The sequence below is a fragment of the Struthio camelus genome, chromosome 7 (genome assembly GCF_040807025.1).
Source record: "Struthio camelus isolate bStrCam1 chromosome 7, bStrCam1.hap1, whole genome shotgun sequence".
NCBI lineage: Eukaryota > Metazoa > Chordata > Aves > Struthioniformes > Struthionidae > Struthio > Struthio camelus.
Window position 1 is genome coordinate 43,809,021 of NC_090948.1, and position 19,785 is coordinate 43,828,805.

Below are 19,785 nucleotides of genomic sequence, written 5' to 3' on the forward strand. Positions count from 1 at the left end.
TGCACTGATCCCACGGCAAAGAGAGCTCATCGAACTGCACGTCCCTCTGCCTTCCATGGGCACAGTGCCCTGTGGCATGTAGATGGCCATGTGACAGCGTGGGAAGGGACCTGCCGTCTTGAGCTGTGCGTCTCTGGGATCACTGTTGATGCTGTCTACCTGGTCTCACCTAGATCTGGCCTAGGAATGCCTTGGGCTTCCCAAACCTGATGTGTTAAGGGTAGAAAGTCTCCTGCCATTCAAACCGTTTCCTCCCTCTTCCTCAAAAGTGGAGGTTGCTCTCCTAGTAACATTGGCTGAGAACGTGGTTCTCAGCCGGGTTTGTCCACCAAAAAGTCCCTCTCTGAAATGGAGATGGGTGACTGGAAGGGTGTTTTCTGTGCCAGCTCCTCCTGTGTAGCTTGCAGTTAAGTGCCTCTGGCCACCTGGTGGGACAGGCATGGTCCGAGAGCTTGTTTCTGGTGCAGAAGGGGTCAGAGCAGTCAGAAAATGTGGGGTGTGGCCAGCAGGTGAGGTTTTAAGTAGGCTGGCACTCTTTGGGCTTTACTTAAATCAAAATGTTCAACTCTTCGACACATTCATGCAGGGCTAGAGATGAAATAAATATTTGAGTGAAACCTGGTTTTCACAGCACAGGATCTCCTGAGATACCAGCCTTCAGCAAGGGCATGGTTTTGCCCTCCCACCCTGAGTCATCAGCCTTGCTTAGCAGGGGCACGATAGGGTGTGATAAGGGTGTGCTGGAAACCTAGGTTCTCCATGTAAAGGGACCTGAAAACAGAGCAAGAGTAGGACCGTCACAAAGTGCTAGGTTGAAACAGTTTGTTAAATCAGTGTTACTCAAGGAAGCTGAGTGAAGGTGACTTCTCAGGTTTTGTAGTTAAACGCTTCTGTCTGTGGAAGAGGCACCTATCTTTTCCTCACGCTCTAGATTTTTAGAGAGACGTATTTAAATGAGAAGGTTATTTTCAGGCATAGGACCTGGTGTCACAAGCTGCTGACTTCCCCCGAGTGAGCCTGCGCTCACATATCACTGCTGATTTTCCCTCTCGTGTCCAAAAGCCAGCTGATGCAAAAAGGAAAGTCCTCTACCTGGGTGGAGGCAGCTAGGCTCTTGCCAGCCCCAGCTCAGTGCTTTGCAGGAATCACTGGGACTTGGCAGAGCAAGTGGAGCAGTAGCACAGGGCGACAGGGAGCTGTGGGGTCCCTTTGATTGTCCAGCTGGAGCCTGAGTATAGTCCAGGGTCATGCGTGCATCCAGCCTTCCCAGGGAAAGGGGATGGGGTGAGGAGACTCTTTGGGCAGGCAGACACCTGATGGGAGTATTGGGGTCAGAGGAGCTGAGATGGTTCCTCCTTGCTGAAGTGGATGTGTGCGGCTGGAGCAGGGGATGGCAGTGGCACAGTGATCCACTTTCTTTTCCTCTTCTTTAGTGACACAGCTCTGCCGATACCCAGTATGAGGTAGGTAGGATCTGCCTGGTGTGGTGAGCCCCCATCTCTGTTGTCCTAGGGAGAGAGATCTGTGGACTCTTACCACCAGAGGAAGAAATACCCTTTGCTGGGCTGGGACAGAGAAATCATGTCCCAGTCCTCTGCAAGCTTTTTGGGTCTCCTCTTTATCAGACTAGCTAGAATAAAACCCTTGTCTCGCCCCATTTGCTGGGGCCGCAGCTCTGTCTTTGCTTGCTCAGCACTGTCATGGGGTTAGTGAGGCTTTGGCAGAGGCAGGACTGAGTTGCCTGTGCTTTCAAAGCCTTCCCTTCTGGAATGCTTACAAAGCCATGGCTAATCAGGAAGGAGGTGCTTCAGGGAAGCTTTATCAGAGGTTTTTTTTTTTTTTTTTTTTTTTTAACTTGCACTGCGGTTCTTTCCAAGAGACAGTTACTCTTCTCCCCTCTGACCTGCCACCCCCTTCTAAGTGCTTTTCAGCAATTTCTTAGGGCCTCTTCTTGCTCTGGCGCTGCCAGTAATAACAAAGAATCACTTTGCTGGCGGACAGTAGAAGGGAAGGCCACGTCACACGTGAGACACTGTTCATAAGAGAAAAATGTGTCAGGGACCCACAACAGCTCCTCGCAGCTGCACAACACGTTTATGCAGCCGGCTGGGCAAGGGACAGGCTTGTCTGCAGCCTGAGGTGCCTTACCTCTAAGGAAACCTGTTGCAGCTCACTCAGCATGCAGAGAGGATGTTCTGTGGCCAGAAGCCTATTGCTCCCAGCACCGCTGCAAATTGGAAACACAAACGGGTGGAATTTAGAGCAACTGACTCACAGGAAAACCCTTTTTCCCTGACCTAGCTGGCTCTGACTGCAGTGCTGAGACAGCAGGACTTTCCATTTAACCCCAGCTCCCATCTGGTTGTAGATTCCCTCCAGGGAGTGCTGAGCCTTCACATGGTAATAGGTACCGTCATCCTCCTTGGGAGAGGCCGAACACCTCACCCAGGAGGCATGCCAGCCCTGTGGGAGCTGTTGCTTTGCCTTTTGCCTGGTCCCTCACCTTAGGATCCTGTAAGAGCTGAGGAGGTGCCCTCAGGGAGTGTCCTTGCCCAGGTGGTAGGTGAGTAGGTCCCGCATGGTGCCAAGGATACAGCCTGACATGGAGCACCACACGAGGGATCATAGTCTCTTCTAGTGGCCCCACTGAGATGGTATGGCTGGGAAGTCTCTAGTCCAACATCCAGGGATGGGGATCACAAAGGATCACGGACGGGATGTGATCTTCTTCCCCCAGAGGGGGAGTTAGCCCTAGGGCAGGTCACCAGGGAGGTGGGAGGTCTCTGTCCTGGGGATTTAGCCTGGAGAAGAGAAGACTGAGAGGCGATCTCATCAACGTGTACAGGTATCTGAAGGGGGAGTGTCAAGAGGATGAGGCCAGCCTCTTCTCCGTGGTGCCCAGCAAGAGGACAAGAGGCAACGGGCAGAAACTGAACCACAGGAAGTTCCACCTAAACCTGAGAAAAAACTTCTTCCCTGTGAGGGTGACAGAGCATTGGAACAGGTTGCCCAGAGAGGCTGTGGAGTCTCCTTCCCTGGAGATAGTCAAAACCTGCCTGGACGCGATCCTGGGCAATGTGCTCTAGAGGACGCAGCCTGAGCAGGGGGATTGGACTAGATGATCTCCAGAGGTCCCTTCCAGCCTTGGCCATTCTGCGATTCTGTGATTTCAGGGCTGTGCTGGGCCCTGACCCAGTGCTGGTGATGGGAGGTTGGACTAGAGATTCTTTGAGGTCCCTTCCACCAACACTCTAGTGATACTGTGAGGTATCTGACACAAAATGGTATTAAGCCTACTTCAGTGGAAAGATCATGATGTTAGATCAGTCAGAGATAAGGAAGTCTCTGCCGAGAAAAGCATTTGTGCATCAGAGAGCTTTGTGGTTCTGCCTGTGAGTAAGTGTTGAACAGTCCCAAAAAAAGGAGCTCATGTGACTGATGAGTATGAAATTTCTTGTGTGCCTGTCTGTGGCCATGTGTCAGACACGGGAAACAAGCCTTTGCTGACTGTTTCATTGCTGGCATGACTTGTTCTTTATCTCAGGATGTGTGGGGGATTTGCATTGTTGCAGATGTACTTTCTTCCTTTCCTTCTGATTCCCTGTGTCTTTGCTGGATGCCTCTGGGATGAGTGTGTACATTGCCTCTGGGCAGTGACAAGAGGGGCTCCCCATCCCTCAGTCACCTTCCTGATGGTGTGTGGGCAGACCCTATGTGCTTTCTGGGCAGTATCTAGGCAAAGAGGCCTTTTGTAACTTGTGCTCCTGGTAACGTGGGTTTATGCTGTCATTTTGTTTCATGCAGAGCATCTATCCGGACCATGTCCTCTACAGCATCCGTGCTGAAGGCAAGGACTACGTTCTGCATCTGGAGAAGAATAAGTGAGTGCCAGTGGGCAGGGAGGGCTGGGGCAGCTGGGAGACTCGCTTTACACTAGTTTATAACTTCTCTGAGACCTGGTGTCATAGCATCAGGGCCTGCACTCACCCTTGAATGAGTGAGTCACCTGGCACTGAAGCTCTGGATTTCAGGGTCACTGCATCTAAACCACCCCAGGGATCCCTTCAGACAAGATCCTTGCTAGGAAAAATACCTCATTTTTTCCTTTCTTGAAAAACACAGCCTGGGAGATCCTGGGCCCGTTGTATCCAAATAGGGCCCGTTGTATCCAAATATAACACTCAGGAGCACCTCAGCCTCCAAGCCCAGAGCACACTGTGCTGAAGGTGAGGCAGGCAGGATTTGGCCTGACAGGTCCAGCGTGATGCTGAGCCCCCCCTGTACATCACCTTCCCTTCCTCTACCTAGAAGAGTTGTCACTGCTAACACCCATTCTTGCAGGGAGCTGCTTGGACAGCATTACACCGAGACGCATTACTCGGCCAATGGCACGGAGATAATGGAAAAGCCGAATGTTCAGGTATGTGGTTTGTATTGCGACAGATTCCTGGAAGAGTGGGTTTTGGGGTGAGGGAGGCCCTGCTGACAGTGAGGGACCTGCAGGACAATGTTGCAAAGTGCCAGGTGCTGCTGGCACATAGTGTGGCATGGTGGGTACATCTGGAGGGGCTCTGCCTTCTCTCCTCGCCAGCATGTGCTTCAGCCTCAGCTCTTCCCTAGATCCACAGGCACTGCTGGCAGGTCAGAACCTCATGAGCCAGCCTGCTGAGCTCAACAGGCATTTTGTCCTGCACCCTGTGCCAAGAAGATGGCCAACAGTTTTACCAGCCCCAGCTCACACCCTGACACAGCTAGGGACACCTATTTGCCACAGAGTCTGGCTATGCCTAGAGCAGACCACTTCCTGCCAAAGAAATGGTAGCAGGAAGGTCAGCGATGATGTAGATTTGGCTCGGAAAACAGTGTCACAGCCCCTGGGAGGATGGCTTTTACTGTTAGGAGATATTACTCTGGTTGGGTCTTATGGCCTTCAAGATGCTCAGGGTGCGTTTTAGCTTTCACAGGCTTTCACACTGAATCACGATGGCTCTGGGGACCTGAGGAGCTCCTGCAGGGTCCACTGGGCCTGTGGCGGGACTGATCTCCCTGCCTTTTTGCTTTGGCAACAGTGTTCCCAGGCCCGGCAGCAATCTCCCTCTTTCTACACCAGTTGCACAGGAGTTTGCCAAGAGGGGAGATTTTTACTGACACCTCCCCTGGGGGTCACTGCCCCTCATCCTTCAGGATCTCTTTGTCTCTTCTCTCTGTTTTCCGCATGGTATAAATTGCCTTTACCCGTCTGTTTTTCCTGTTGCAGGATCACTGCTTTTATCAAGGCCATGTTCGGGGGTATGCCACTTCAGCAGCAAGCATCAGCACCTGCAAAGGGCTCAGGTAGGCCCTTTGATTTACCCAGGAGTCAGAAGGGCATCGCAATGGCTCGTTTTCTCTGTGTGTTGCAGTGCCACTATTAAACAAGTCAACACTGTGTAAGGGTGGGTCAGTGGGACAAAGCCCTGCTCTTGACTGAGTCAACAGTGTGTAACGGTGAGTCGATGTGACAAAGGGCCAGTTCTCTGGGACCGTACTAACAAAGGCGAGAACTAAGCTTTCGTAAGAGGGGGGAAGAAGAAGGTCCGTTTCCTCTGGGTGATGGGAATGCTGAATATGTGACCTCAGTGGCTTAGAGCCCAGAAAGAAAAACACACTGCATTTTAAAGCTTAGCCTATCATTTTTGGGGAGTTGACTCATGCCACTGGGGTAGATGAAAATGGAAATTGGAGCACAACAGGAAGTCATGGCAAGGGGTACCTTCCCTGGCTGGTGAGATAGCTTGTCCTGAGAGCTGCCAGGGCTGAGGATGGAACTGGAGCTATCCTTTCTCCCTGGGGCAGGTCAGAGCGGACTTGCCCAGGGTGCTGCGACCTGCAGCACAAAGTGTGTGCTCGCAGTCACAAACCTGCTTGCAGGCATTTGAGGTTACCTTTGGGTGACCTCCCAAGCTGAGCTCCTAGAGTAGATGGCCCAGCATCTATTTAAAGGAAAAGTAAAGCAGAAGGTGCGTAAGGCCAGCTATGTCTCACCATCAACCCCCATCTAGGGAGCTCTGGGTAGGGTGCATGGGGGCCACGCAGGCTGAAGATGTGGTCATCTTGGGGAATCACTGGTCCATTCATTGGCAGCCACTTCAGCTGATGGAGAGCTGAGGCTGTAGATGAGCTCTGCAGAGGAGAGCTGAGTGTGGAGGCCCCAGAGGGAAAAGGAGAGAGTCCTCACGTGGAGAAGCTATCAGCCTGCATGGATGTAGGGCATGTGAAATGAATGCTCGTGCACAGAAGTGGGTCAGCCACTTGTACTGTGCTCTGGGCATAGGAAGAGGAGAAGCTGAGCTGCATTGTGGGGGCACTCTTGGCTCTAGAAGAGTTAGTGAGGAGCTATGGAAGATGCTCCAAAGGGTCTGGCCAGTTCTTGGCCTTCTCATTTCTTGTAGGCCAAAGAAAAAGTCATTTGGCACAGACATCTCCTTGGCCATATCCCCAGGCAGCCTGCTGTGGGACGGCTCCCCAGACTCTGGCAGGCCCATGCCTCTTGCTTGTCAGCCCTGCTTCTTTCACGGCCTACCGCGGGCTCTCGGGGGGGGGGGCTGTGGACATATAGTGCAATCAGCACTGCTGCTCATTCCTTGAGAGCCACCTTGGGTCTGCCTTAATTTAACAAAAGAGAGCATCCTTGCAGAGTAACCCAAACCACCAAGTCCGTGGAAGGTTGCTCAGTTTGTCATGGAAGATTTGTAGTCTGCTGTTTTCCTTCTTGTAAGATCAGCTGACAGCCAAAAATTACAAGACATCATGTCTAGTAACCAGAAAAGAGGCAAGTCCCTCTCTCAGAAAAGATGGCAGAAAGGCAGGTAGTGCCTGAAGTAAGGGAGGAGTTTAGAAGCAATGATGTCCTGCAAACACCACTTGTCAGGCTGCGGCTTTGTGGCAGCTATTTCCTCATTTTGAACGTGTGGGTTGTAGTCTCTGCAGAGACCCTGGCTCAGCACAGCATGTACACACATGGCATATATGCTATGCATGTGTCGTAGGAGGACAAGATGTGCAATGGCAGGACAGGAGACATGTACAGTGGGGCCAGGTGATACACACAGAGGACATGGGATGTGTAGGCATGCGGGTGTAATGCAGATTCAGAAAGACACAACAAACTATGCCTGCATATTTTCACAATAATGTAGCTGACATATCTTGACTTTACAGGCTGCGAGGGCAATTTATTGGACTTGTGATGGCTGATATTGCAGATTTTAAAATAAAGTCTTTCAGTTTGCAATGCCTTATGGGAAGCATCTTGAAGATCAGAGCTGATCAGTAGAAATACCATGTTAAACATGACCCAGCAGGATTGAGCATGTCTCCTTGCTGCACCTCATCAGGTTTCTCCTGCCCGAAGTACTGAACCTTGCTAGCGTCCACGGATGCTGAGCCATGGATCACTCTCATGACAGCCCGGTAGCTCAGCCGGTTTCCAACCCCCTAACTGTCTGTTTGTCTAGCCTGTAGTTCCACAGCCTCCAAAAGTGAATGCTATGAACATGTTTCCTATTGCTCCTTGACTCCTGGCAAGTCCAAGAATGGCTCTGTTCTGCAGCATCTCCTTGCTCTGCCCTTGGGGGCCGGGCAAGGTTGCAGGGAAAGAGGCCTGAGGTATCCAGTCCCTGGCTTTACCTTGTGCTCCTGCACCTGCTACCTCTGTACAGCTGCATGGGGCTTAATGGACCACCCAAGGGCTGCTTAGGGCTTTCTACTGAATGTAACTAATGCACAAGGCCAGAAGGACCTGACTGTCGTGGCCTATACCTCATCCTGTGCCATCCTGCCTACAGGAACCGTGAATGGGTAGGAAAAGCAATAGATGATAGTTTCCTAGCTGGGATTTGGCAGCAATGTTTTGTAGCAGAGGTACTCCCAGAGGTGCATGCAGTGTTCATACATGTCCTGCCGGTCCGTGCTCAGAGCAGCATCATGTGAGGTATTTCTCTCTTCGAGGCTGTGTGTGTAACCCCTACCTGACCTGATGTCTACCCTCGTTTTTTGGCAGTGGATTTTTCCGAGTGAATGAGACTGCCTATGTGCTGGAGCCCCTGGCTGAGGATGAGGCCGGATGGCACGCAGTGTACAGAGCAGCCCACCTGAGGATGAAGCGCGGCACCTGCCAAGAGTCTGGTGCCACCCTGGAATATGACCACGAACCAAAAATTGCTGCAGCCATGAAGCTCCATCGCTGGGTTAGGCACTGCATTGCTCCTCTTTGCTGTAATTGAGTTTGCAAGAGCCAAGATCCTGGCACTTGCCTGTGAAAGTCTGGGAGAGGAATTGGGCCGTACTGCATCTCTTGATGATGCTCCCTTCTCCCCACCCAAGTGTTGCTGATCGGGTGCCCAAACACAGGTTCCTACCAGGCTCACTGGCCTTGCTTCAGGTGTGAACAAGTCCTCAGATCCTGTACCATCAGCAGGAACAGTTTTCTACCCCATGACCCTTCCCCTGCCCTGTGCCACCCCGTGTAGGTGCTCCCCGTAAGCCGCTGACACCTGCAGAACCTCTCTAGTGCCTGCAGCAGTAGCAGGCTGAGGGATCTCCTTTGTATGTTGGAAGATACAACATTTTGCTGAAAGACCCAGCAAAATAACATCAGAAAACAGAGCTAGGAGAGCTACTAACCCTGAATAAGATAAGAAGATGCCCCAGGATCCAACAAATCCATGGAATGGTGAGCTGCAGAGCTCCTCTTTGCATTCATTTTCCTCTTCCTTTTCAGAAATCAGCTCCATTACACAAAGGGCCTCGGTATGTGGAGCTGGTCTTGGTTGTCGACAATGAGGAGGTAAGGGAGGGTGAGCCGATTCTTGTGTTTTCATTCTCTTCCACTGTGGCAGGAAGGTGGATGGCAACCTGGAAATCTCTCAATTTCCTTCCCACAGTTCCGGAAGTACAAGGACTTGCGCATGGTGCAGAATCGCATGAAGGAAATTGTGAACCACGTTGACAAGGTGAGTTCAGGGGGCCTGATCTGCCCTCCTTGTATGCGCACAGACGCCACAGTGTCAGCAAGGTTCCTGATCCCTCCAGGGGAAGGCTTCCTGCTGTGGAAGTGAAAAACATAGTCCGTGAATGTGGCAGTGGAGAGAAGAGGAGAGAGTAGAGCAGGTTAAAGAGTGGAGCTGGAGCGAATGTCAAGCTCATTAGGTGGGCTACCAGATGATGACCAAATCCATTGGCCAACAAAGTGTGCAAAGCAGATATTAAAAGGAAGTCGGGTCTCCAATGGGTCCTCAAGGGCAAGTGAAGGCTGCCTCTGAGCTCTCTGTTAAGCATCTTCATAAGGGAACAGGGAGAAAATTCTTCTTGTAACCACTGGGCAGCAAGCCCCCCATCACAACCTGTGAGCTGGAGTGCGTGCCAGCACAAGCGAGGTCTCTGCAAGTGAATGACTGAGCTTTCTGCTCTCATTGCTTTAGCCTTGCTGTCCTATAGGCAGCATGGGAACTGCCCCTGCAGTCACTGTGGCAGCAGAGGAAGGACAGCACCAGCTGCCCCAGGGGGCCATTGCCAGCAGGAGAGGGCACTCCTGGGTAAACCCTCTCTGCTTGGTCACCCATGCTCCTGTTGTTTTGTGGCAGGGCCCTAGGGTGTCAGACTGGTATTGCACGACTAGGTGAGCTTGGGCTTGAATCAGCTCCCCGGGGCAGATGGGACCTTTCCTCTGCTGTGCAGCTTAAATCCAAGTGCTCTCTCTGGGGCGTCTCCCATCTCAGCTTTATCAGCCTCTTCACCTGCGTGTGGCTTTGATCGGCTTGGAGGTGTGGAACAACAAGGACAAAATCACTGTGAGTCCCAACCCAGAAGTGACTCTGGACAACTTCCTCCATTGGCGTGAGACAGAACTGCTGAAGAAGAAGAAGCATGACAATGCCCAGCTGATCACGTAAGGGGATCAGACAGGACTTGGTCCACCCTCACGGTCCCTGGGCACCCAAGCGCCTTTTCTTCCTCTTGCCCCTGTTGGCATGTGGGTCATGCGTTCATGGGCATATCTGCTTCCCACAGGGGCATAGACTTCCATGGCACAACTGTAGGCCTCGCGAAGAAGCTTGCGATGTGCACCAGGGACTCAGGCGGTGTCAACCAGGTAGGTCGCACTGCCGGGCCATGCTCCATGATGGCAGCAGTGATCCCATGATCAGGCAGGGGCAAATGTGTGGTCAGAGGTACTGGGCTCTGCCTAACAAATCTGCAGATCTGCATTCCCTGCTTTTTTTTTTTTTCTTTTTTTCCAAGGCAGGTCTCACCTCCACTTGTCTCCAGCTTTCTTCATCCACAGTCTTAGGGCTGGCTCAGAAGACCTAAATCCTGCCCCTGGCATCTCTGAACCTTGAGAGACTGAGTCTGAGAGATGTGTTGTCATGGCCTTGGGGAAAGGGTGGTTGTGGAAACACAACTGGGCACCTGCAATGTGCAGGCCTGTGATATACCTGAGCCATAAGGCGCGCCTCCCAAAGATAATCCATAGACATGGGGATCTTCCCATTGCCTTTCAGATGGTTGGGAAATGATTTGCAATCGCTCTTCAGGCATCCTGACTGTGCTGCTCAGCAGCTCCATCGCTCCCCAGGGATGGCATCCTTTGCTAGGACATAAGCTGTTGGCTGGAGGACCTGTGGCTGTCCAGAACCACCACAAAAGCTTAATTTCAGGGTAGCCACTATATATGTATATGCATATAAATGCATATACATATACACACACACACACACACACACACACACACACACACACACATATATATATATATGTGTGTTGACTTACACCCCTGAAAGCCCAGCCTGGAGGTCTTCAGAGACTGTGGGACCAGGCCCAGCTTCCATCCTCATTTATACTAGCATGGTAGCGTTAGGGGATGAATTACAGACAGCAGCAAGTCCTGGCACCGAATTTTAAAAAGCAGCAATGGGCCTCTCAGAGATGCTATGGAAAGGAGGCATTTGAATCTCATTCACTTCTTGTTCCACAGGACCACAGTGTGAATCCTATTGGTGCTGCATCCACCATGGCTCACGAGATGGGGCACAACCTGGGGATGTCTCATGATGAAGACATTGCTAGCTGCCGCTGTCCTGTCCCCAAAAGTGATGGAGGATGTGTTATGGCAGCAAGTGTTGGGTGAGTGAAGGAGAAAGGGGAATATCCCTGGGTAGTGAATTTCTCTAAGTATTTCCCTGCACTGTCCCAGTAGGACCTGGGGCGAAGTTCTTGACACATTTGGGGCGAGGTCAACATTCACCACTTCAATAATCAACACTTGGATCTGGAGAGGGTTTCTCCAGTTGCTCTCTGGGATGATGACTGCAAAGGCCCTACGGCTCTTATCTCTGCTTGTGACCACCTATTTTTCTTCCCCCAAGCTTGGTTTACCCCAAGCTCTTCAGCAGCTGCAGTGAACACGACATGTGGCAGTTCCTTGGAGACCCCAGGACCAGCTGCTTGCTGAATGTCCCCAAGGCCGATGAGCTGTATGGCGGGCCTGTGTGTGGGAACCAGTTTGTAGAGCGAGGAGAGCAGTGCGACTGCGGCACGCCGGAGGTACAGTCACTCTTATTGAGAGGTTGGAAACAAAGGAGTGCAGCAGGGACAGGAACCCTAAACCCTATCATTCAGACTCAATGAGGCTTGTGCAAGCATTTTCTCTGTACATAGGGAACTGCAAGACCTGAGGAATAGTTCTTCCTTATGGTCCTACCAAAAGATGTCTTGTGGAAGATATTTGATAACTTTGAGATGTGCTGGCTGCGTGTAGCTGGCTGTGATTTTAGTAGGGGAGTTTCTAGGAAGACTATAGCTGGGAAGACATCCCCCAGCATATCCTCTGACAAAAGGTGATCCCAGGAAGGGGGTCATCATGGCATGCCATTCTTTCAAAAGCCATGCTCAGCTTTTCCTCACCACTAGAAGCACCAAACCTGAGGCCCATCATTGCATGGTGAGAGGAAGAGTTGAGACGAACTGCCAGGTGATTTCTCTGGGATAAATCCCTCAGTTACAGCTCTGCTCTGGGGGGGTCTGAATGAGGGAAGCTGTTTCTCTCCCAATGCGGCTAGGCACAGAACACCTCATGTTTTTTCCCTTCTTGGAGATTTCCAAAAGGTGTTTCCAAAGACCAGGGCCCATGGGGCCTGTTTACCCCCAAAACCTACTTCTTCTGAAAATCCTGTGTAGTCCTTCATTTTGATGTTCATAAATGGGTTAAAGAGGCTGCAGGAACAGTTTACACCTGGAGTCTGGCATGGCCATGTTTGCATTTGAAAGTGTACATTAGAAAGAAGTAAAATAGAGAGCCCTTTCCCCTCCATCACCCAAACGTGTCCCAGAGGAAGAGCTGCAATTTGCACCTCTTCATTTCCCAAATGAAAAGGTGACAGCAACATGGACACACAGTATTCTCGTCCCTGATATAGTGCAGGGTCCCCCAGAGTGTCAGTGATACAACACTGCTGAGTTAGGGACTGGGAAGATGCTGTGTCTTTGCCCCGTGGTTCAATCTGGAGCCATTTCATGCCCACAGCTTCCACACTGCCATCTCTATCAGATGATGGGTCCCCCTGAAAAATGAAGAAGGAAAGGGACTTTCAGGAGAGCTGCAAGATGGTTTCAGTCACTTCCTCTTTCAGGAGATTCTTCCTGCTCTCCCTGCAGCATGGATTTGTGGCAATGGGGTTTTCTCTCAGGAGCTTGCAGCTAAAGCAAGGTCAATACTTGTTAGTCTTGTGGCTACAGAAGGCCTGATCCACATGCAGTTCCTCTTTCTGCAGCACCTTTGCAGACTGCCTGGCTCTGTTGTCTCAAAAACAGAACCAAAACAGGTCCTTTTTGGTTTCGTCTCAAGAACAGGTCTGTTTTAATGAGGTTTCCTTGGAAACAGGCTCTTGGGTGATTCCCATACCAAAACCAAACAGCCATTAGATCTTACTTCTGTAGTCATGGCTGATTCCTCCAGGGACTTGTTCCCATCTAGTGCTGAAGGGCCATTGAACTCAGAGTTCAATGCCTGACTGAGCAGCCCCAGTTTCATTGCCCAACAGTGTGAAATTTAAGCTATTTGCTGTCCATGTGAGCGGCCCATGGAAGGGTGGGAGAGCTGCACCGAGCCCAGACAGTGCTAACAGTTGCTGGTCCCTGTCCCTTCCTGCCTTGCAGGAGTGCACCGATCGCTGCTGCAATGCCACCACTTGCCAGCTGAGAGAGGGAGCCGAGTGTGCCCGTGGAGCATGCTGCCAGGACTGCAAGGTATCTCTGGCTCCCGTTGTGGGAAAGGGGATGAGTTTGGCAAGGAAAAGGGAGCTGACAGGTCCTGCCTGGAGCTCCCTGATAGAGGCAATGCGTATCCATAGCCTGATGGAGAGCCTGAAGGACCTCATGAGCCCTGGAGAGCTGCAGAAGACCATGCTGCTCTCCAGCTGGTGTGTCATCTGCAAAATCATCTCTTTCCCTGGGCTTGTAACCAGTTTGTGATCCAGTGCAGAAATGCTATTTTGTAATCTGATCAGGTAGAGATGCAAGAGAGAAAATATGGTAGTTAGTTAGAACATCACAGAAGCGCTGATGAGAAGGGATCAACCATTGCCAACACCAGATCAGTGGGGCTGTTGCTTTCTCCAGCTGAGGCGTGAAAATACCCAAGGATGGAGCTTCCCCTCTCCACCACCAGCATCTTGTCCAAGGCCAAAAGCACCCACCCGTTTTGGGGGAACGTCACTCTTCCTTTTGATGCTCTTGCTACACTGACAGTCACCATTCTGGGTGGCCGTTACTGTGCAGCAGCAGATGAGGTAGCTTCTGTTTCTGGCATCCTGGAGTCCAGATACCTCAACTCTGTTTGGTCTGGAGCAGGGTAAAAGAAGTTGGAAAATGGGGACGTGTTCAGAAAAGCTATGGATGACTCACTTTTGGTCTGGGACACCTACCTGCTTGTTCTGTTTCACTTGTAAAAGAGGAAGTTAAGAGATATGTGCATTAGTTTCTAAGCACAGATGTGGGAAATGCTTTGACTTGACCGGACAAGGCTGTAAGAGGAACAAGGGCAAATCCAGACTGAACGTAAAGCACAAGGTGTTTTGAGCAGGGAGGTCCCTAAACACAAGGACAGCTTGTCTGAGGCCTGGAGGCATCTCCATCCTGTGCAGTAGCTCAGTCAATAGCAAATGTTTTTGTGCGAAGGCTTTCATCTGGTTTCGCCACCAGCTGCCATGCCCGAATCATCCTCTCTGGGGGTGCTGGAGGATGATTTGCACTCAAGGCAGACCCAGGTGCAGGCTGAATCGGGCTGGAATGTGGTGCAGAGTTGAGGTGGCACTGACTTCCTGGTTTTTGTGCAGGTGAAGGCTGCTGGCATGCTGTGCCGGGCCAGCAAGAACGGCTGTGACCTGCCTGAGCATTGTACTGGCCTCAGCCCTGAGTGCCCAGAAGATGTCTTCCAGGAGAACGGCATCCCGTGCCAGAACGGGAACGGTTACTGCTACAACGGGGCCTGCCCTTCACACGGCGAGCAGTGCCGTGTGCTCTGGGGAGCAGGTAATGCACGATGCACCCTCCCACTGCCTACCCTCATTGCCCCATGCACAGGGAGAGGGGCAGTCATGCCCAGAGCTGATTTCTCCACTGCAGGCCGATCCCATGGCTGGCTGGCTCTCACGTAACTAATGGAGATGTTAGGGCTGCTGTCTGCCCACTTTGGGAAGGTGGCCCTGGCTGGGAGAGTGGCTGTGGGGTCAAGCAGATCTTGAGACCAGGGGTGGAAGGTGTCTTCTGCTCTCATGTTGATGCTGAGCCGTGTGGTTTTGCACTGGCTGTTGCTGGCTTGCCGCAGGCTGTGGCTCTGCATGATCCTTTGTTCTGTGTCCTGTAGCAGCCCAGGTGGCTCCTGACATCTGCTTTAAGCACAACAGTGAGCAAAACATGTACCTCCACTGCCTCACTGAGTCGGGGAAGAGGCCCTGCAGCCCCAAGTAAGTCTGGTGATGGCCCTGGGGGGCTGGAGCAAGGTCTCCAGCCCTTGCTGCCTCTCTTGTGCTCCAGATGAGAGCCTGGGCTGGTGGCTGGTGCTCCCTGCATTAACAGCTGCTTCTGCCTCTTCTCGCAGGGATGTAAAGTGCGGCACGCTGCTGTGTCTGAGTGAGAACACCAGCCCTGTCATCGGCGGAGGCTCATACTCCCTCTCATTTGGCCGCTTCAAATGCAAAGCAGCTATCACAGATAACGATGCCAGTGGGATGGTGGCCGACCACAGGCTGGTGCCCACAGGCACCAAGTGCGGGGAGGAAATGGTGAGTGTGCAGCCTGGCCTGCTGGAGCAGCTGGAAAAACACCCTGGCTGGATGTGGTACCCAATGGTGGGGGACCTGTCCCCGGGAGGCGGCTTGCTCTGCTCTTAGAGCCCTCTGCCTTCTTCCAGGTCTGCTATGCTGGACGCTGCCAGAACGTCCTGGTCTATGGCAACAAGAACTGCTCTGCAAAATGCAACAACCATGGGGTATGCTCAGCCCTCTAAAATGCTCCTGTATCACTCCTGTTTGTGAGTATCCAGCCACTCTTCCCTGGATGAATGTAGTGTGAGGGTAGGAGACACCCAGCTGAATTTGGGGCTGATGCAGGTCACTTGTGCTTGGTGGTAGGAGTGTGAGTGGGTCTGGGCTGTGTCATTTCATGGGTCATGCCTCCCTGCTCCCTGCAGCCACAGCTCGCAGCAGTCATTGTCTTCAAAAGAAGGCATAAAGCTCGGACAGCCGCCCCAGCTTCTACGGCACACGCAGGCGGTTTGCACGTGTGCTCTGACTTTGCCCTCTCTGATCTCAGGTTTGCAATCACAAGCGGGAGTGTCACTGTGAACCAGGATGGGCAGCACCATACTGTGAGCAGAAGATTTCAGAGATCACCACAGGTATGGCACCCCACATGCATAGCCAGCAGGCAAAGCTTCCTGGTGCACATGGTGGGACTGGGAGGTGGGCAAGAGCTTAGGGGTGGAGGTCAGTCCATTGCCCTAGGTGCCCACAGGCACCTCGTTGTCCCAGCGCGGTGTGTGCTCAGCACTGGGGGTGCCTGTTCTCATGCCTGCTGGGTCTTTATAGGGAGCAGCAGCCTGGTCGTGGCAGCTGTGCTGGCTGTGTTGGCAGTCACCGGCATCCTGCTTGGTGGAGGCTTCGTGCTTGTCAGAGGCGGTGGGAAGAGGTACTTCCAGAAAGGGTAAGTCTCCAGACTCCGTCTGCCTTTCTGAGGTAGATGATAGGGGGCTTTCGCCATGGGGGCTCTATGGGCCATGCCTGAGGCTGGGCAAAGCTACTGATCCCATGTTGGCCTTTTGCATTGCAGGCGAATCTCCACCAGTCCTGCCCGTGGCCTCACCAACCCACTCTTCCAGGAAGGTGGCAGGAAGCGGCCCATGCACAATGAGTTGTCCCAGCATGACATTGGCAGCCCCAGCCTGCTCAGCACAACGTCTGCCCTGCAGGGTGCCCAATCCATTAGGCCCAGCCGCCCAGCCCCAGAGGTAGGAGAGCAGAGCGGACCTGGGTGGCTGTGCCACAGGCAGCCTGCAGCAAGTGGCACGAGAGAGAGCGCACCTTCATGGTGCCTTAGGGAATGCAAGGTCTCATCCTTGTTTTTGCTGACCCTGTAGCATCCTGTGCCAGTCACTCAGATGATGTCTCCAGCCTCTCCTGGCCGGCCTTCGCAGGTAACCACCCATCCCTGCATAGTACCCGGTGCATCCAAAAGTTACTCTTAGCCAAGCTTGAACCAGCCAAGTGCTAGTGGGAGGCTGGTGCCTGTCTCAGCTCTGCCGCTAAGGCGTGTTTCTTTATGTGGGGGTAGTCTGTCCTTCCTGCAGACAGGGGTCTTCTCGCAGACCTCCTGGCTTCCTCGTGGCCAGACCGGAAAAGCCCAGATCTCTCCCATCTCCTCGTGGGTCAGGCCCTGACCAGCTTGGCAGCCTCCGTGGGGCCTTGCCAGGGTCTCCATATCCATCTTGCACAGCTCGGGACATGGTTTGCCATGTTTCCATTGTCACCTGGCCCTTCCTACCCTGAGCCAGAGGCTGGGTTGCCCCAGGGCAGTACTGGCCACCTCTTCTTACTGGACACCGGGGTTGGAGGGGGGGGGGAGGTTTCTGCTGCCTGGTGTCCTGAGCTCTCTGGCCCATGGCTCTGCCATTTGCTGTCAGCACCTTTCCTTGTTTTGTAACACGCCCTCCCCCCTCCCCCCCCCCGATGCATTGGGGTGTGTTTGTGTGATCCTCTATATTGCTGATGAAGGTGTTGAATGGCATTGTCTTGGCGTGCTATACAGCAGCAGAGGTCCCTGGGTAAAACTACCACAGAAATCAGCCTGTCAAGCCTATTCCTGGCTTGCTGTCAGTTGTCAGTGCCTGTGACTGTGGTAGCCACGGACAAAAGCTCTCCAGGTATTTCTGTGGCCACTGGCCTCCCTCTCTCCTTCAAGTCAAGACAGCAACTCTTTGATTCTCCTTTGCTCTAGGGTGCCGCAATGCTCTGTTTACCACCTCTGCCCCCAGCCTCTGCAAAGCCTCTTCTGGCTCCTGGAGAGGTAACTGCAAATGTGGGATTTTTGGGAAGTGGGAGGACATGAAAACCCCACTCTTCTGCCCTGCTGGCCAAAGCCAAGGCTGTGGCGGGGGTGGGGGGGTGGGGGGGGTGTCATCACAGATCTATCCAGCAAGAAACCAACCATCTACCTAATCCCCTGCAGCCAGTTGGGTCCCTGGGGTGGGGGGGGGGGGGGAGGGGAGGGATCCTCTCCCCTCCCAATCTCCTTAACCCACCGCAGGGAACCCATCTCTGCTTTGGAGGTGGAACCCAAACTGCAGCTCAGGACACATCTGCCCCCTGCACAGCATGGTCTTGCTGAGGATGGTGAGGCTGCCTTGAGAAGCCATGTGGGCAGTGTCATCTTGCCCTCTTCCATGGTGGGGGGGGGGTGGTCTTTCCTCTGTCCCAAAGCCGGGTTTGCTTTCCTGTCCCTGATCTGCATCACTCAAACAAGGCAATCAGTTTGCTCCTTTCCTTCCACCAGGTGAAGCCGAATCCACCTAGCAAGCCTCTCCCAGCACTGAAGAGAAAGGAGGTAGGACGCAGTTCCCATCAATCGGTTTGGTGCCGAGGAGAGGATTGGGGACGGTGCCTGGGAAGCAGGGTAGCTCCTGGCGCAGCCGAGCTGCTGGGTTACAGCCTCAGGGAGTCAGGCCAAGACTGGGGCATGGCCAGGGCAGTATGGCAGGGCTGGGGAGAGGGACAAGAAGGGGGAAATCTATCTTGGGAAGGAGCCTGTGTCACCGTGTCTTGTCCTGCCATTTGTTTGTTTGCCAGCTTGCCCGGCCCCGCTGCACCGCAGCAGAAGCGCCATTGCCGCCAGCGCCTCCCGTCCCTCCTGCCAAGCCCGCAACCTTGTCATCCCAGCCGCGTTCAGACCCCACCATGCCCCAGGTGAACTGCACTATGGCCTTTCCTGCAGCTCCAGAGCGTGCTGGGCATGAGTGGCTCAGCCATCACCTTGAGTCACTCCTGTCCCCACCTCAGCTCTGCGCTGGCTATAAGGATGAGGGGAGCCTGTGAAGCCTAGGGCTCCCTCATTCCCCTGCCAACACCTCTGTTTGTGTTTCAGAGGAGTGTCACCCCAAAGGTGGCCCTGAAGCCACCCACAGCTCGGAGATGACCTGGGCTGCATCTGCCACAGCAATGGAGGAGTTGCTGGCTCCGGCACTTTGGGTGGGACAGCAAGAGCGTCTGCATCTTCCTTCAATGGTACTTGAATCACTTGCTGGACCCTCCCTTGAGGCCATCAGTGTTTACAGATATTTGAGTTGTGCCTTAACAGACTTTGTAGCTTTATAGTTTGACCAGAAAGAGTCATGAGCTGGGGGCTTACAATCATAGGGAGAGACCAGGAACATGGACAGTGCCAAGACCACTCTCTCCTCCAGGAAACCCCCAAACAAGACCAGTCTTTTCTTACTGCTCTTTTCCACCAAACCCCTCCTGATCGTGCTCTGAGTCTTAGTTGCTAGGGAGTTGCCTGTACCCTGGGTGCTGCTGCCTCTCTCACGCTGGCTCCGCACCCAGCCTAGTGGCTTGGGCTTGGCCCAAAGGGTAAATGTGTCCTGCTCCTCATGGCCCTTCCCTGCTGGGGCCACAGCGCAGAGCTGCCAGCTTTGCCGTGCAAAACCAGGCCAGGCTCAGAGCTCTCCACAGCAGGGACAGTGTCTGCTGTGGGGACAGGGCCTGTGGGCCACCTCCTACATTAGCCCAGCACTGCAACTGGGGCCAGCTGCACAGTGTGTCTTGCCAAAGGGGCTGGGGCAGGTCCAAGCCAGGTTTGGATTCAGCTCTGAAATTACAACTCGGCTAACTCACTCATCTCCCGAAAGGGGGTTCCTAGGAGGGTTTTTCACCGCAGCCATTAATTTATGACCCTTCCCATGACCATTTTGAGCCATTTGTTGTGAAACTGGTCCTCCCCATTTTGATATCATTCCAGTTGAAGGCTTTTATACAAATAAAGACTGAAAGTAACTGTGTCTTGGGATGTTTCTCTTAGTAGAGAGCATAGCGCAGGCAGCAATTGGCAGCCTCCTCCTGCCCCCCCCGACCCCGGGCTCTCACAGGGCAGGAGTGCCACAGAGGCTGGCGGAGTGGGTAAAGGTGTAGTCTTCTGAGGGGAGGTGGTCAACACCCCCATGTTGAGCTGAGGCCATGGCCAGGGGGGATGCGGGGCGGG

The 19,785-nt window shown here is 53.1% G+C and overlaps 1 protein-coding gene across 3 annotated transcripts in view; it reads left to right on the forward strand.

The window, feature by feature from the left end:
- Window positions 1-19,580, forward strand: part of ADAM8 (ADAM metallopeptidase domain 8) — a 23,983-nt gene extending 4,403 nt beyond the window's left edge. Inside the window, exons 1-24 of one of the 3 annotated variants that reach the window (XM_068951140.1) lie at window positions 3,558-3,695; window positions 3,805-3,881; window positions 4,342-4,420; window positions 5,258-5,334; window positions 8,042-8,228; window positions 8,762-8,827; window positions 8,925-8,993; window positions 9,759-9,928; window positions 10,051-10,132; window positions 11,015-11,163; window positions 11,406-11,583; window positions 13,195-13,284; window positions 14,373-14,568; window positions 14,903-15,002; window positions 15,137-15,320; window positions 15,449-15,526; window positions 15,850-15,934; window positions 16,125-16,239; window positions 16,366-16,543; window positions 16,673-16,729; window positions 17,530-17,598; window positions 18,085-18,135; window positions 18,378-18,494; window positions 18,673-19,580. In XM_068951140.1, the coding sequence (XP_068807241.1) occupies window positions 3,573-3,695; window positions 3,805-3,881; window positions 4,342-4,420; window positions 5,258-5,334; window positions 8,042-8,228; window positions 8,762-8,827; window positions 8,925-8,993; window positions 9,759-9,928; window positions 10,051-10,132; window positions 11,015-11,163; window positions 11,406-11,583; window positions 13,195-13,284; window positions 14,373-14,568; window positions 14,903-15,002; window positions 15,137-15,320; window positions 15,449-15,526; window positions 15,850-15,934; window positions 16,125-16,239; window positions 16,366-16,543; window positions 16,673-16,729; window positions 17,530-17,598; window positions 18,085-18,135; window positions 18,378-18,494; window positions 18,673-18,723 (2,628 nt within the window). In that variant the 5' untranslated portion in view covers window positions 3,558-3,572 and the 3' untranslated portion in view covers window positions 18,724-19,580. Of the gene's footprint in view, window positions 1-3,557; window positions 3,696-3,804; window positions 3,882-4,341; window positions 4,421-5,257; window positions 5,335-8,041; window positions 8,229-8,761; window positions 8,828-8,924; window positions 8,994-9,758; window positions 9,929-10,050; window positions 10,133-11,014; window positions 11,164-11,405; window positions 11,584-13,194; window positions 13,285-14,372; window positions 14,569-14,902; window positions 15,003-15,136; window positions 15,321-15,448; window positions 15,527-15,849; window positions 15,935-16,124; window positions 16,240-16,365; window positions 16,544-16,672; window positions 16,730-17,529; window positions 17,599-18,084; window positions 18,136-18,377; window positions 18,495-18,672 lie in introns of those variants that run through there. The other 2 variants (XM_068951138.1, XM_068951139.1) reach the window with 2 other exon arrangements.
- Window positions 19,581-19,785: the final 205 nt, after the last annotated feature.